This window comes from Ictidomys tridecemlineatus, chromosome 9 (assembly GCF_052094955.1).
Source record: "Ictidomys tridecemlineatus isolate mIctTri1 chromosome 9, mIctTri1.hap1, whole genome shotgun sequence".
Classification (NCBI taxonomy): domain Eukaryota; kingdom Metazoa; phylum Chordata; class Mammalia; order Rodentia; family Sciuridae; genus Ictidomys; species Ictidomys tridecemlineatus.
Window position 1 is genome coordinate 3,906,277 of NC_135485.1, and position 17,732 is coordinate 3,924,008.

The following is a 17,732-nucleotide window of genomic DNA, read 5'->3' on the forward strand; positions in this document are numbered from 1 at the left end:
TAAATATTTTAAGTCATATACTAATAAGAAAGTCAGGTCCATAACAGGCACAGCTGGCCCGAATGGGGAAGGGTAAGCCTCCAGACCCACCAGCTGGACCTGGTACTCAGGTAACCTCAAGAAATATAGTCAGTCAGGTTTTTTTTTTTTTTTTCTTCCTTTTTTCCTTTTAAGTAAGCTAAAACTTGGAGTGAGACAACACCCATCAATCCCATTGGGGTAAGCCCTACATGGGAGCCTGGAGGAATGCAGAAGAAACCACAGGCCAGAGCAGCACAATGGAAGGAATATCTGGAAGGGACGGGGCCTCTTCAGGCAACCGTGACTTCTCCTTCTGTGATATGCAAGGTGGATCATGCTGCACAGGGCACACCGCTCCCAGGCAGCCCAGCTAGCCAGTCCCTTTTGCTCTGTCTAGCATCTAGGGCTTAATTTACAAAATGCTTTGGGGCACATGAAGAGAACTGCATGGCCTCCTAGAAGCTCTGCGCTCCCAGTACTGATGCAGGGGAGGGGGCACGCCACGATCTCTAATAGGCAGGAACCCATAGAGCAACCTGAGGCAGAGCCAGGAGGCCGCCCAGCTCTCCTCGCCAGCAGCCCAAGAACTGTTTCTCAGCACTGTGGGCAGCATGCTTCCTAGGTTATACTGTAGTGCCAGCCCCATAACCAGAAGGAGAAGGAGGAGACTGCTTACCTGTGCCCACTTCTTGTTCCGACTTTGCATCTGGACTGTAGCAATGGCCGCGAACACCTCATCTGCTGGCAGGTCCTCAGGCAGCCTGGTCAGGAACTGGGCACTGTGGATGAAGTCCATCCTAGTCAGGATGTCCTCAAACAGCTTCAGGATGCCCAGGGCCGTTCGGAAGAGGAACTCCTCCCCATCCCGACAGAACACGTCCCAGATGCGGCAGGCCAAGTCCAGGGGCAGAGACTTACTGTACAAGGTGAAGATCCTAGGGAAAGTGAGAGAGCGTCAAGTTTGGAATGATACAAAGAAAGAACTCTCAATTCTAGCCTGAACCATGAAGAATGCCCTGAGTTAGTCCCTACCTATAGAACGGGGTTGGGGCTCAGCCAGAGTCCACCATGCGTGTAAACCCAGTGATTGAGGAGGTTGTGCCAGGAGGATCACAATTTCAAGGCCAGCGTCAGCAACTTCGTGATGCCCAGTCTCAAAAAGGGCTGGGGGGATGTGGCTCAGTGATAAAGCAGCCACAGGTTCATTCCTCAATAATGACCACCCCAACGCAAAAAGCCCTGTGCTAATCTTTTTCATTAATTACATTTGTCTTCAGACAGTCCAACAAGTGAAGAGTTATGCTGAGGGAGCTGCAGTGCCAATGAGCCACCTGCTGCCCACACAGCAAAGAGACAGCTGAACAGATCAGACCTGACCCTGGCAGATTACAAAGCCTGTGCCTCGAACCAGTAATTTTCAGCTGTATTTTAAACCACATTTAAACACAGGAGCCAGGTGCACATAGGACACTGAAGCACTCTCTCAGAAAGCAGCTACACAGCACCCTCACCTGGAAGTCTCAGGTAAAGGGCTCGGGCCACTGCCTGGGAAGGAGATACCAGGTTCAGTCCAGCTCCCATAGAAACCCAGCCAGGGAAGCTGACCCAATGAACTGAAGAGCTGCTGTCCACACACTGGCCCAAGAACCCCTTCCCCACCAACTGGCCTCAGCCTCCCCTCAGCTAAGGACTGTGTGGGAACAGGGATGAGCAGGAATCCCTGGCAGTCTGCCAGGCCCCCTTCCTGCTCTCCCCATAGTGAGAAGAGAGAATCCGTGGGTTTCTGTCTCCCAAGAAATGTTTGTTCCCTACCCCAACCCGGAGTACTGCATATTACTGCGCTGTGTATCAAATACAGCACGTTTAGGTCCAAGTAATGCACAACAATGGATTTTTGTGTTGCTATGCCAACAGAGTGGCTATGGGCTTATTAAAAAGACAGCAGGGCTGGGGATGTGGCTCAAGCGGTAGCGCGCTCGCCTGGCATGCGTGCGGCCCGAGTTCGATCCTCAGCACCACATACCAACAAAGATGTTGTGTCCTGCCGAGAACTAAAAATAAATAAATATTAAAAATTCTCTCTCTCTCTCTCTCTCCTCTCTCACTCTCTCTTTAAAAAAAAAATTATATATAAAAAAAAAAGACAGCAAAACCAAGCCATGTGCACCCACCTCCCCACATGTGTGGATAAAGGTAGACTCTCCTCTCCAGCCACATCTCTTCCAGCTGCCTACCTGAGCAGAAGGGAAATGGGGCACTAGGGAGGCACAGAGAGAGTGCAGGGCCACTGTAAGCAGCTGTGGGGCAAAGCCTCAGGAGCCAGCAGTACAGAAGGCAGTCAGTGTCCTTGCAATAGAGGGACCCTGGTCTGCCTCAAGCTGCCCAGGCTACACAGGGCAAGTGACTGCTTGCTGCTCTGCTGGGTGCCACCCCACACCTCCTCCCTAAAGCCCTTCGAGGAGGCGCAGTCTCACCCTACGTGGCAGAGGAGGAAACTACCAAGAAAGGAAGGTGGTGGAAAAGCAGGTTTTAGCATAAAATAAAAGGGTAAAAGTCACCTAGCAGCCTCAGTCATCATGAAGTCACACTGAGATTGGGACCCTCAGGCCCTGACACCCCAGTATCCAGCTGTACCCTGGCTTCATCCTTCACCTCACGGCACCTGGGCATCCCTGTGTTCCTAAGAAACTCAGAGACCAGGAACAAGTGTGCTAGGTAAGAAGCAGACTCTGAAACTTACTCAAGAGCCACTATTGGCATAGACTCAGCACTAAGCAAAGGCAGAGGTGCAGACACCAAACCTGAGATGCCCTGCCTGGTCCTGAGGGCAGTGTATTCCATATCACCCCAAGCCCATGCGCTCTCCTCTCTGCCCCAGCACCAAGCAGAATATGAAGCTTAGCCAATGGGCTTCAGTTAACACCTCCTGCATGCCGGAGGCTCAATACCTCTGGAGAAGGCTGATCGCAAAGCACTGCTTGCACTTGAGGAGTCCCGAGTCCTGGGCAGACCTATGGCCCAGAAGCCGAGAGCCACCCATGAACACCGTGCAGGAAACGACAGCTATCTCCTGGGAGCCCGCTTGCCCTGCACCTCCTCTGTAAGGTGGGAGTCCATGTAATGATAGGCTTTCTAGGTAAATACCATTGCCAAAGCCACTAATAAGCACAATGTGGAATGTACCACTTGATACTTTGATTAAATTAAGACTATCATAAAATCCACTTATGCCTCCAAAAAATCATGCCACTAGGCAGCAGTGGGAGATATTTTGCAAGTTAAATGACCTTGCGCCAGTCCTCCCAGAGTGTGGACCCTTGACAGCTGGCCACTCAAAGCCCTATGGGAGGACAAAGACAGGTGACAAGCTCCGGCTCTGATCTCCACATCCACATGATAAAGAGAAGCAAGGCACACCTGGATAAGAGCTCTCATCAGCAAAACCACCTTCCTGCGAGCCTTGAGGAGGAGTGCAAACAGCTGAGTGGGCTTCTGCCAGGCTTCAAACTCATGGCTTCATAATTTCAGTCCACAGTGGGCCAAGTTCCCTGCCCTGTGGCCAAATTCATTGCTCTGGGCCCAAGCAGAGGCAGAACATCACAGCAGAAGTGTACAGTGGAGAAGCACCACCCTGCTCATGGCAGCAGGAAGCAGAGAGAGAAAAGAGGAGCAGGGAGAATGCTCCCTTCCAGCACATGCCCCTGGTGACCCACCTCCTCCAGCCATGGCCCACCGGCCTATCCAAAGGAAAGCCTAGGAAGAACAGGTGTGCCTGTGCCCAGGACATGAGCTGACCTGGGTCCAGGCTCTGGAAACACAGAAGTAACCCACAAGGCTAACAGCTCAGTATGGCTGGTGGTGGGAGGGAGGGAAGCAGGCTCTGGGGACAGACAGCAGAGAAGGGCACTTCTACCTGAATTGCAGCATTCTCATCTGAGCACTGCAGAGCAAACCCAGGACACTTGAGGCCACACTGCACGGTGCCCTCAGGCTTTGCCATGGAGAGAAGAAAAGGGCTCTTTCGCCTAAGCAGTTGGTTGCTCTAGCCCTGGGGTGGTCACACCACAGGCACATGCACAGTGCCAACCACATGGCACATGCAACCCAAGATAGGCCCAGGGCTTCCAGGTGCAGACACAGCTTCAGAGGAAGGAAGCGTGATGGAAGGGGAGCAAGGATCTGAGTCAGACCAACCTGGACCACGTTCCACAGGGGAGACACAGGGACCTCCTCTGTGCTCAGAAACAGGGTACCTTCAGTGTGCGATTCCCAAACAGGACCTTCAAGGCCAGGCCTGAGCAAGGTCTGTTCTTGACCTTTGTTTCTTCCTCACTGCTCATCTGCTTCTGATGGAGCTTTCACCTAACTGTCAGCACCCAACAGACAACCTTGATCACTTCAGACCTACCTCCTCTGTAAGGTGGAGACACAGCTTCCAGGTACAGACACAGCTTGACTAAAGAAGCCAAGAGCCAGGCATGGTGGCACACACTTATACTTCCAGCAGCTTGGGGACTGAGGCAAGGGGAGTATAAGTTTGAGGTCAGCCTCAGAAACTTAGCAATGCTCTGTCTCAACTAAAAAATAAAAAGGACTGGGATGTGGCTCAGTAGTAAAGTACCCCTGGGTTCAATCCCCAGTACAAAAAAAAAAAAAAAACCCATGAAATGTATGTGTCCTGTGCCAAGTTCAACTTAAACAGTTTTTATTGAGGACGTCCTGTGTGCCCAGCACTAGCACTGCAAACGCAGATGGTGCCGATTTCATCAAAAATAAGCCAGCCCTGCAGGGGCCTCATGGAGGTCAGTGAGCAGCAACCACATCACAGAATAAAACCCTCAGCTCTGGAAACCCTTGGAGCTTTCTTTTCAGGAGGACACCTAGAATTATAGCCACCCATGGGCTGGGACAGAAGAGGCAGAGCTGTCCTCTGGGCATGACCCACCCAGCCACCAGTGGACTGTGAAGTCAGTGAGGGCTGGTAATCAATAAGAGAACAGAAAGCTTCAGAACACTCCCCACATTAGGGTTAGGTCGCTTCATGGAACTCTTGTTCTTGGCACATACACATTAAGTTTTTGCACACAAGGCTGCACACAGGGTCACCATATAAAATGTACTTCCTAGCAGAGTGTGATAGTACATACCTGCACTCCCAGCTACCTGGAAGACTGAGGCAGAAGGACTATAAGTTCTGGGACACTTAGCCAGACCCTGTTTCAATATAAAAAGCCTAATCACAACAGGGAGCAGAAGAAGTGGGGGTCAAGCCAGACACCCTCTCTTCATTATGGCACTTTTTCTCTTCTGCAGAGCCCCTTCCCAATTTGGGAGTGTTGTCTTGAAATGCCCTGAAAGGTTCATCCTGTGGGTTCCACATGGGCCAAGCAGGGCACAGGGCATGGAGGGGCTTCATGGCCATCACAAGGCCACAGACAGTATGAAAGACCCTGGGGTCACTGCAGGGGTTGCTGGATCCTGAGGTACACTCCCTTCCTTCACTCAGGTGCCTGGTCCTCTCACCTGACCCTCAACCTGGCATACTCTCGGGTGACGGCCACACCCTTTTCTCAACCCCGTTCCCTCTGTACACAGCTGTGCCTTGGGTATGGCTCCAGCAAATTCTCTGAACTTCTCACTGTGGGTCTCAGGAGGCCTCTATTTAGACATTCCACAGATACCTCAGAATTTCTGAGTCCTAACCCAGATCTGCCTCCATTTCTGATCTCAGCTCTGATGCTTAGGCTTGGACCATGAGGCCAGCAATTGTCTGACATCGAGACCAGCATTTTCCTGGAACCCACCAACTCCCTGCTCCTTACCACTTCCACTGCCCTTTGCTGGTCTCTCTTCCCCAGGAACTCCTGCTTCGCAAGTCACTCAAAACTCACTTGTGCCCCAACCCAGGTCTTCAAGTGCCCCTGTGACCTCCAAATCCTGCCCAATCCCTTAGTATGGCCTCTGAGACTTGCCCCAACCTGGCTCCCAAATTCCCTCTGCCCATCCTTGGCCTCTTGATGTAAGCCCAACCCCACCCACCCACTGCTGCTTCTCTGGGACCCTACATTGCTCCTCTCCCCCCATGCCTTTCCTCAGTGGACTCTAACCCCTAGGCCAGGTCCAGCATCTCCTGCCTCCCTCTGCAGACAGCACCCACCACTGCTGGATAATGCCATGACCCAGGCCTCTCCAAAGCAGCAGCAGCTCCTTGCAAGTGGGCACTGCATCCTGCTCATCACCACCCCAGGCCCTTGGCAGAGGGCCTGGCACATACCTGCCACCTACAGACATCTCATCTGTTTATAGATGGACAAACAGCACTTTGAAAACAAACAGGTCCAAGACACCATCTTTCTCTGGAGGAATCTAGAAGGGCCAGGTAGTAAAAGGAAGCCCACAGTGCAGAGACATGATTAGCAGAGCAAGGCTCTGGAGGATAGCTGGCACCTCCTGGGCAGGGCAGAGAGGAAGCCAGGAAGCAGGACATGGGAATTCAGATAAGCCCTGGAAGAAGCTCACCATGAGGATAGTGGAAAGCCGGCAGGGGACGAGAAAACACGGAAAACCACAGAAAACAGTCTTACCAATCTATTAGGTAGATGTCTGGAGTTAAGTTGTTTTTCTTGAAATGAGCAAATAATTTCGGCAAATTTTCTTCAAAGAATACCTCAAATGCAGCGAAATAAGTCAACATCTAGGGAGATAATGTGAAATATACTAATAAACTAATTATCAGCACAAGTTTTCAACCTATGAAAAAGAGTCAATATGTTTACACCTTTAGAATCTAATGATTATCTTATAAAATTGCTACATGTTTTGAATGGTAACTAACTGTAGGTGCTATTCAGGCAAATTATGATAAGCACTACCTCTAATCTCACAATAGCATCACTAGCTACTGAACCCAAGAGCAGTTACAGGATGTGCCTAAGAGGGGTAGAAGAGCATTATTATTAATATATGGTAGAGCTGGGACTCGAATTCATGCCTGTCCCAGGGTGAAGGCTGAGTTTTACAGGCTCATTCCTGTCCTAGACCATCTAAGAAAGGTCAGTCCAAAGGACAGCAGCACCACCTGTGAGAACCCTGCCATAAAGGATGGTCCCATTCAATATTCCCATTCTAGAATTTTCCCTCAAAAATACAAGCTAAACTAATTATAGTTTTTATTACATATTTACAAAGAAAAAGCTGGAGTCTTCAAAGTTAGCAGAAATTTGAGAGGGATTGTTTTATTATAAGGGTAAAATTCAATTTACATCAGGAATATTTCCTAGGAATAAATTTCAGGAGCAACATCAAGGCAATATGTGTTAGCACTGATGAGTGGTCTCAAGAGTAAGAATCTGTCTTAAAGATTTTTTCAATCCCTGACGATTATATTTCTTGAAAAGTTCTCACCTGATCGATTAAGAAAGCAATACCTGTAAATGCTCACTGCAGAAAACTTAGACAATACATGCATTCCACTGAACTCTGGCTACCTATCACAAACACTATAGCTGAGCTCATGTCCTGTGACTGTCGATCAAATACGGTTGCAATTATATCATATGTTCAATTTTACAGACTCTTGAAAAAATTAGTGAGGTTCCTTCAGCACTCCCTCACATGACAGATTATCACTGCTGCACTGGGTGAGCCCCAGATGTGAATCCACTACTGCATTTGCTGAGCCCCACTTTAAACAGTTTCCATATTCATAATTATGAAATCTACATGATGACCATCTCTATGCATAATGTTCTGTCCACATTTGTAACTTTCCTAAAACTGACTCTTACTAGCGAACTGCATGCTAATGCTGGGAACAGCACCAGTTGTCTTCCAAGAGGACCCTACTAGTTCATATTTCCCAGCAGCCACCAATTTAGCACGTTTTCTGAGGAGTACCCATAAGTCCTTAAGCTACCAAGGAAGAAGCCCTCCCCAGCTGATCTCAAGTAGTAGATTACCAGGTGCTGGAGCACTAGTGATCCCTCTGTGCATTGAGACGAGGCTAGATTAAACGCTGAGGAATTCACGAACTGCTAAGTCTTCTTCCAGGCTACATAAGGAGCAAAGGCTCAGGAACCAGAATGGATTCAAACCTTAGCTCTTTCACATACCAGATTTGTTTTGAACAAGTCACTCTGCCCTCCTGAGCCTCTTCCCTCACCTGTACCAAGCAGAGGACTCAGTTGCTAAGTGTGTTAGGGCCATTAGGCAACCACTGTCAACTCCTTCCATTGTTCAGTGTGGTGAAGACCATCTGTAGCAGCATGCTAAACAAACTGCTGCTTCATTTTACAATAAACGGGCATGCTCTTAAACATGCCTCCTTTCTCCCATGTAGGAGCACATTCCAGAGGCCCCACGTGACTGTGATTGATAGCAAAGGTCAATTCTAAGATACTGTATGGAACAGACCCAAGGTGGACACTGCCATAGGTTTTCCTGACACACTAAGTACATATGTTTGCACTGGAGCCACCCTCCACCCTCATTTAAAGACAGAATGCACTAATCCACTCTTACACATGGCCACTGAACTCCTGTTTCTATGCTTATCTCAAACATGCCCAGGTACTCTCCCACTCCATAGTGTTCCTTGTTACCAATATCTCTTTGTGGAGGAAAAATGCATTCTTTTTCCCCCAGAAAATTCAGAGTGCTTTATGGGCAACTCCATAGACACAGCACCCAGGGCACGTACACAGAGCATACTCACAAGACCATGGTCCACTCGGAAAAACGCCATCTGACAGGGTTTATTCAAGAGATTAGAAAAAGCAATAAAGGCATCTGCAGTGTCGAGGTTCAAGATCAACACTGCTGCTATGAAGGACATGCCCTGAACCTGGGGAGGGAGAGAAAGTGTGTCAACTCACAGCAGCTTGTCCTCACAGCACAAGGGTCCGTGTAGCCACCCACCCACTACTGCTCACCCGAAGCTGAACTGCTGGCCCCACCCACTCTGACCTCTCAGTGCCACCACTCAGCCCAAAGGCCACCTGTTCCACTCTTCATTGGCACCCCACCCCTCCAAATGGAAAACCATAGCCAATCCCCATTAGGCCTTTGCATCTGAAACACTGTTCTCAGTAAGGGCCCTGTCCTGGGGCTACAGACAGGCACATCTGATTTAGCATGTTTAACAAAAGACCATGCACACACTCGTGCTAAGCTGCAGAAATGCTGGCAGCACACTTTTCAAAAATGGTTACCACTTGAGGCTTTATTGAATTAATGTTAGGAAAAAAAAATCACATGCAGAAAATGGAAATCACACCCAGTTCAAGTGTGATTAACGCCACCCAGCAGCCGAGTCAGCTCAACTTCTTTATGTGGGATGGAGTCAATTCATTGCCAGGAGGCCTTTCATCTTCCTCAATAAAAGACAAAGGCATTCAACCTGGCATCGGCAGCTGAGGCATTTTGGATAAAATCTCAACTTTCTTTATAGATTGTAACACTATAAAGTACTGAAAAACTTCACTTACATAGCCCACATCCGGTCGGTAACAAGTATAAGCGCCCAAAATACTGTGCAACATGTCATGATACGGGCCACCCTAGAAGGATCAACAACCAAAAACATCACATGCATAAGTACTGTTAGTGCTCAGAACAGCGCTGGATGCTACTGCTGCCACCACCAGACACTTGCTACTTACAGAGGAGGAGATGCCAAGCATCAGGCTGCAGCTCTACATGCAGTATGCAGTTTAACAGACTAAATACCAACTCGCAGTTAACAAGGAGGTATGCCGCTCAACCATGAAGCTGCTCTGAAAAGGCTGATGGGTCAGGAGTGAGCACTTAGTAAAATGTCTTTACTCCTGCTGAATGCCACATTCCCTTCAAAGTCAACCTGAGTGGGCAGGAAGCTCTTCAGGCAGCCCTGCTCCTGGCCACGCAGACGGTGACTCTGCAGCATCCTATCCCCTAGATGCCCTCATCCTGAGGGTCCTTCCTGCCTCCCTGCCCCCAAATGACATTCACCTTGCATCTTTTGCATCTTTCTGAATAACAGGTCTGGGGAAAGGCTCTAGCCTTAGGTGTTGACAGCTGCCACTTTATTTCAGTCACTCTCCCAGCTCTCCATTCACTTCAAGATTTCCATTTGCTCCCTTAACTGCTTCTAAAAACATTAGTGGTAGCGCTTTTTTTTCCCCCTGATGGAGCAAGAAAAAAGCCCTGAGCCGCTTCACACTACTGCTGGTGTGCAAGAAGACACCATGAAGGGACTGACTGGGCCCAATGCAAACCCCTCCAGACCATGTGCTGGTGGCTGCCGTGTGCTGGTGGCTGACACAAGAGTAGCAACACTCCTGGCATGTGACAGAAGTCAATCCACAGGTGACCTTGGGCACCTCCCATCACATGCTGACCCATCAAGAGGCTAAGTAAAGTAAGAGACACTTGCAAATGAGAAGAATGAGAGAAGGAAAAATAACAACCACAGAGTCAAAAGATGGCATCCAGGCCTGGGGGAGGTACAGAATCAAGGCCACCACAAAACCAAGAGTGACTATGGGGAGGCTTTGTCTGTCTGTCTCAGGCTGAAGGAGAAAGGTATTGTGAAAGCTGCATGTTCTTAAGGGAAAGCATTGTTCACCCTTATGATTCCTGCCTTCTTGCTCCAGTGCCAGCAAGTGGCAGCTCCTTCTTCTAAAGGCCCTTAACTTGCTTTTGGACATCTGTTCCCCCACTGCCCTTTGTTATTAACCATTAACTATTCATGAGATCGAGAACCTTGGGACCCACAGGCTGAGGGAGACTTGCTTGCACAAAGCAACCCAGAGAGAAGAGGCAACCTCTCTACCACCTGCCCCAACCCCTCAAAAGGGACCCCACAGCTCCCACTGCCCTTCTTCTTGGTCTACCCTCCACCTCCAGAGAGCTACCCAGGGATTCTCCAGCTCAGCATTTCTGAAGTCAAGTCCCTGGTGGTATGCCCAGGGAGCTGCTCGGGGGCCCTGGGGCCAGGGAATTGAGAAACTGGGCCTGGGCTGCTGTAGGGTCTTTGCAGGCTCTGAGGGCTCTGTGGCACCATGTGTAGACAAACATGTGAATCCCAGAACCTGAGTTTGCCAACAGCAAGGAAGGCTTTAGGAACCGTTTTAGGAAACACTGCCCCGACTGTCATCTGAGTTCTTCTTGCTCCCCTCTCCTCAGGACAGTCCTCCCAGGATCCTCCCTTCCTTTTATCTCTACTAGTCAGAAAGGTTACTAAGCTCCCTCTGATCCTACACTGCAGGGAAAGATCAGGAAGACAAGGCCTCTAGCCTAGTGGGCCTACCACACCTCTTCTAGGCTGCCTGAGGAGAAAACGGCTCTTCAGCTGGTGGCAGGAGTCAAAGATAGTAAATAATAACTGAGCACTGATGGAGTACCTGTTATGTGCCAAGTACTTTCAATAGCCTGGTTAGGTAGCTGTGAGCATCCCCAGGTTACAGATGAACAAGAGGAGGCTCAGAGGGGACAGTTTGCCCCAAGGCCACAAGCTAGCCAAAAGGCAATGGAATGCAAGCCCAAATTTGCTTTGAAACCCTTTCTACAAAGCAATACTTCTTGGCCTTCATGCAAGGAAGGATGAGGTGTGAGAACCCTGGTGTGGGGCGGGGAGCCCTTGGGACTCAAGCAGGATAAAGCCCTCCCAGAGTAAGAAAAGCCTGGGCCAATTCATGAAAGCTAAGGAGAGCTGCAAAGCCTGGGGTACTCAAGGCCTCAGGGAACTAACAGCTGTAGAGAAGAGCAAGGAGAAGAACTGTCAGGTGGGAGGGGAAAGAATGGAGACAGGGCCCAGTTAAGGCCTGCCACCCTGGGGCGCTCACAGGTTCCACGAACGTGACACCAAGACCAGGCCTCTGGGTAGCTTTGTAGATTCTCTCCCTCTCTAGAGAGGAGAGACCCTCTGCAAAGATTTCTGAAGACCCATATGGGAGTGTTCCTGGCTGGATTTAGAATCGGGAGGAAGCAAGAGAGTAAGAGTACCCCACAAGGCACCAGGAAGGTGACAGGTGGGAGACAGCAGACTCTGGGCAGCCATGTCCATGTCTAAGGACCCTCCACACTCAGGCTCTTGAGACCCCTGCTTTGAAGTCACTCTGACATGGCAACCACATGCTGCCCCTGGAGGTCAACACCTCCTCAGTCCTCCCTTCCAACCCACTCAAGCACCAGCAGTCCTCAGTGCTGCACCCACACTGGCTGGTCCCCAGTGCCTGGGCACCTGGGTCTGTCTGCCTGTCCTTCTCAGCCACAGACCAGTATCCCAGAGCTCGGCCATGGCACTCTCTGCTCAAGCTCTGAAGCAGTCCTTCTTAGTTCCAGCCCACCATCCACATCTGGTTCCCAGCTCAGAACAAAGTAGCTACTGCTAGGAGGCTAGAAAGAACTGACACGTGTCCTTTACATTCTTTAGCAAGCTCTCTCTCCTACAGGGAATGGGGGGTTTCCTAAATGCCTGGCTGTCCTGAGCTCCCACCCTACACCTGCTTCTGCCGGGATGCTCTCCTGCCCTCTGGGACATCTCCAGCAGAAGTGCCTCCCCTATGCCTTTAAAGGACCTGGATCCAGCAACACTCCTGCCAGGCCCTCATTCTGCAGCCACTTAACTAATCTATTCTGTCTCATTCCACCGTCATTTACTGGTAAGCTATGTATAAGGCACTGTGCCAGGAACCTGAGCACAAGGGAGTCAGACTAGAGCATCCAAGGCTGCTCTGAAGGCAGGGAGGTGGATGGAAGGAGGTGTGGGAGGAGAGGAGGGGCGAACCTGAGGTGAGCAAAGGCAGTCAGCATGGAGAAGGGACAGATGCAAAGAGACCCTGGAAGGAGAACTGACAACACGACTGCAGTGGTGAGGGAGAGGTCCCAGGGACCCCAGAGGGATGTCTGCCGACACACAGATTAGAGGGTCTCTAAAGAACTCCTCTCAGAGGACTCCAAAATCCACGCCCACAAGAAGTACCACTCTGCTCCCACTGCCATCCAGAGAGAACAGCCTGTCTCTAGCAGCTGGCTTCTGTTCCAGAGGGGGTCCCATCCTCCTGGCCCACCTGCTCAGATGCCCCACACCTCTGCTCAGCCCCCTGCCAGGCTACACCAAGGCTCCCAGGGTGCCACCAAGGACAAAAGCGTCTCCCTTTGTCCTCCCGTCCCCAGATGGCTGCACTGGACTCTCGGGTCACACGTCGGCAACCTGCTGAGCACAGGCTGGTATGTGCACTCTTAAGGAAAGCACTGACAACTGCCTGTGGCCCTTCTGTGCCATCCAGAGGCTGTGATGCATTCATATCATGAGGAAGGTCTCGCCATTAAAACACAAGTGCTGATGTAGTCATACTTGTTGGAATTGATCAGTTACATTTATTTAAAATGTCTAAATGTTTTAACAGAAGTACCTACCCTATCCCCCAAAACCCCTAACTTTCAAATTTGATTACAAATTCATGCAGCTTGGCATTTATGAATTTTAGACAAAACACACTTGCAACAAATCACTATGACTTACTTGCTGGAAAATGCAGAGATTAGGAAACGTTCTAGAAATGTCCAGTTTAATAAGCTCCAGACTGGCCTCTTTGTCAGCGGCTGAAAACCCAGCATCTGTCAAAAGATCCAGAGTCATTGCACTCCTTAGAGGTTGGGGTGATATGAGGTGCTGCAGTCCTGCAAGAGGAAGCTCTGGGAAGCCCACCGCAGGAGGTGGGGTGGGTGTGGAGTTCCTCGATTTAGGGAACAGAACACCCATGGCCCCAACCAAGGTCACAGCAGTATCAGATTATTTTCTAGAACCTGAAATCAACATCTAATTTAACTAAATTACAACTACCAGGGGGAAATAGGACAAGTAGCAGAATCCAACACAAAGACCTCCAGGCACAGAAACCACAGCAAAAGTCATTAGCTGATCTCAAACATCATTGGTACAGATGTGGCCTCAAAAATTAAAAATGAAACTACATAGAATCCAGCCATCCTACTACAAGGTATTTATCTCCAAAGGAGATGAGATCAGTCAAAGACCACCTGCACTCGGTTCTCACTGCAGCACTGTTCACAACAGCCAAGGAGTGGAAACAGCCTACTGTCCACTGGTGGATGAAGAGATTAAGAAAATGTGTTGCCAGGCACGGTGATGCATGCTTCTAATCCCAGTGGCTCACGAGGCTGAGGCAGGAGGATCATGAGTTCAAAGCCAGCCTTAGCAACTTATCAAGGTCCTAAAGCAATTCAGTAAGACCCTGTCTCTAAATAAAATATAAAAGAGGGCTGAGGATGTGGCTCACTGGTTAAGTGCCCCTGGATTCAATCCCTGGTTAAAAAAAAAAAAAAATACTATTCAGCCAGAAAAAGAAAGGGAAATTCTGCCATTTTCAACAATAAGGATAAACCTGTTGAAGGACAGGGAGACATGAAGCTAATAAAGAAATAAAGTAAAAGCCACCATTCTGTCCTCTGCTTCTATGAATTAGTTAAACATCACAGTTAAACATCATAGAAGCAGAGGAAAGAATGGTGACTGCCAGAGGCCAGAACAGTGACTGCCAGAGTCCAGGGGGTACTGAGGAGATACCAGCCAAAGGATACAGAATTTTGGTTAGATGGGATGAATAAGTTCCAGAAAGCTACTAACAACAAGGTGACATAATTGATTCCATACTGTCTTTTGTCTGTTTTTTTTGCTGTGCTGGGGATTGAACCCAGGGCCTCATACATGCTAGACAAGCAATCTATCACTGAGCCATTTAATCCCAACCCTCAATACTGTCTTGAAGAGCTTGACTGTGATGGAAACTATTCCTGCCTGGAACCCTAAGATCACCAGAGGCATGGTAATCAGCTAAACTGAGTGAATCCATGCGTGCATACACTTTAAAACATTACATGGCAAGTACATTTAAAAAACAAGTTAAAATAAAAAAATTTAAATGCAGAGAATTGAGGGAGCTACTATAGCATACACTCACGTGTAAGACACTTGTGTAATATTCTCACAACTTTTCATGAATAATTTGTTTTATTCTTTTTTGAATTCAATTGCCACACAGACAATAGTTTTAAAGGCCACTTAAAAACATGCTTCTTAGCCAATAAAGTGGTCACTCTGGTGTGCTGTGAACACTTATAAAGGCACAGTTCAGCCTGAGTGCAGAGCTCCTGCTCTCGGGAAGCTGACCCAAGCTCCATGCTAAGCTAATGCTCAGGTGATCTGGGCACAGCCTGAAGTCCGAAGAGCAACCTCCAGGGAAACAGTGCACTGTGAGCAGCCCTCCTATGGTGGGGTGAAAACACCTCTCAGGAACTGGGGCACTATTTCTTACAGTTATTTACCTTCCATTTTTGCTTTAAAAGCCCCCTTTCCCCTAGAGCTGAACACACATCCACATGAAGCCTACTGCAGTCAAGCCAGCTCTGTTTTGTAAAGGGAGAGGCATCCGTGATTGACCGCGCATCGCTCAGGCTTCAGAATGGTCTGTACCTTCACTCTCCACGTCTGAGCCTCCCGAGCTGAGAGACCGCCACCGCTCCTTGGCCCGGGCAAGACAGATGTCAAAGAGCTCTGGAAGAAAAGCCTCTGGGTGAGTCTCACATGCACATCTTCCTTGAAACACCCAAGAACACACAACTGTCTCCTTCACAGACAACCCCCACCTTGGCCTGGAAGCACTCTCCTGTTTAAAGACATGGGCACATGCACTGTAGGGACACAGCACTGCCATGCCTGTGTGTGTCTCCTGTCACACAGCCACCCACAACTATTTGCTCCCATCCACTGTGACTGGTCTAACATCCTCACGAGACTGTGTCAGCCTCTCACTCACCTCTGTCTACAGACCAAGAGGTGCTAGGAGCCACAGAGGGTGAAAACCCAACAGCTGGCTGGGGGAGGGGCTGGAGCGAAATGAAAGCATGCCTGGCTTCAAAGGGGTTTGAGCCATAATACCGAAAGGAAAAACAATACCAAATGCCATAATCCTGAATGCTCAAATCCCCAAAGATGAAAATCTTTAATGTCTAAACTCCTGAAAACAGGATCCTAGGAAAAACAAATTTAAAAATTCCTTAAAAGAAATTTATTTACATTTTTAAAAGGGGAACTTATTCAAAAACATAAAAACATAACAGAACACTTCATAGGTCATTTTAGACAATAAAATAGGCAATAATAACATTTTTGAGAGCAAAACACTCAGGAATACTGCAGACAGTTGGGTGAGTAGAGATGAATGACAAATGAATGATCAATGTTCATAAGGAAACCAGCTGCTGAGAGCAGAAGTACTGCACTGTGACTACCACACACACACCCAGCTTGATGGCTGTGCTCCTCTGGGATACTGTCAGACCATCCGACTCTTGACCAGATCGATTAAAATTCACTGAGGGTCACCACTGTGTACATAGTCACCCACAAGCCAAGACCCCAAGAAACCGTCGTCCGTCACAGATCACTCCTGAGTTTCAACATTCTCACACACTCGTCAGGCTTCCACCCTACATGCTGTGATAATGCACTTTCATGGAGTCTTAAATTTGTAAAAAAGACGTAAGACAAACTAAAACTCTCCAAAAGTCTTTACACAATTTATATCTTCAGTTTTGGAAATAATGTGTAACTAAAATACACAGCACTGCCAATTGTAAAAAATAATGCTGAAAATTTTAAAAAGTGGGGAAAAAAACTTCTAAAAGAGAGTAAAAAACTAAAAAGACAATTTGGCACATGACAAAGCATAACCAGGGATAGACCACAGGCAGTGCATGGAGGTGGCCTCCGCTCCGCACTGTTCTGATCCTGCATGGTGGTCAACAGCAGGTGTGGCGCTCCGGCAGAGTGAGTCCACATACACTTCCATGTGGCTTCTGACTAGGTACACACTGATACGAGCACCCCTATTTGATTTTCTCATCTTCTGGACTATGCTTATACGCTGCTCCGTATATTCAGACGTGCATTCTACTCATCCTCAAATACAGACCCAATCAGTACAGGTGGTCAAATAGCAACACTGCTGTGTGTTTTCTTGTCCCACCAAGCACATGATTATTTCAAACCAATCAGTAACCTTCTTGGCTTCTGCAGAAAGTGTAGCTTTAATTCATTAAAAGCTCTTGGAATTTTGTTCACGGGAAGGAGTGCCAATGACACCTTTTTCAACTGCAGCTTTAGTTCTTGCCATCATGTATGATAAATCCCTTCACCAGAATTCAGGTTTCTACCCCCCTTATATAGCCTTTTTTTTCCCCCATGGAAAAATGCAACTTTTGGAATTTCCATTTTCAGGATTTCAACCTTTGGAAATTTAACTCACTAGGACTGTGATCTGGGGGATGAGGATGGACACTGTTTTCACATAAAGACGTAGTGGAATTGCTACCCACATAGCCCAGCTTGCCATTCTGCTGCAAGAAGTAGAGCCGGGGGTGGGAGCAGGTGCCCAGGAACAGGCAGAGCTTTCAAAGAACAAGAACTCTTGCTGTCAGACAAGTGTCATCAGTCTCCAAGTCTCTTCCATATTTAGAACCCATCTTTCAACAACTCTTCTCTTGGAAAGTTTGGTGATAGTTAGATCACATCTCATGCTCACAAATCTCACTGGCAGGTACAGACAGCCCTGGGTATATCCGAACCCCAGGTATCCTTAGAGGACTGTGCTCCTCAGGGCCAGCTCCACATCTGTCCCACCCCAGGCACTTCCTGTGCCTCTGACTTT

General features: G+C 48.6%; 1 protein-coding gene across 8 annotated transcripts in view; it reads right to left on the bottom strand.

The window, feature by feature from the left end:
- The window catches only part of Tbc1d14 (TBC1 domain family member 14), a 103,356-nt gene that overhangs the window by 9,292 nt on the left and 76,332 nt on the right, over window positions 1-17,732 (bottom strand). For 5 of the 8 annotated variants that reach the window (XM_078020970.1, XM_078020971.1, XM_078020974.1 and 2 more), the window contains exons 8-13: window positions 15,497-15,577; window positions 13,526-13,620; window positions 9,507-9,578; window positions 8,735-8,863; window positions 6,606-6,715; window positions 698-956 (exon numbers count right to left, since the gene is read on the bottom strand). In XM_078020970.1, coding sequence (XP_077877096.1) covers window positions 698-956; window positions 6,606-6,715; window positions 8,735-8,863; window positions 9,507-9,578; window positions 13,526-13,620; window positions 15,497-15,577 — 746 coding nt within the window. The remainder of the gene's footprint in view (window positions 1-697; window positions 957-6,605; window positions 6,716-8,734; window positions 8,864-9,506; window positions 9,579-13,525; window positions 13,621-15,496; window positions 15,578-17,732) is intronic. The other 3 variants (XM_078020973.1, XM_078020972.1, XM_078020975.1) reach the window with 3 other exon arrangements.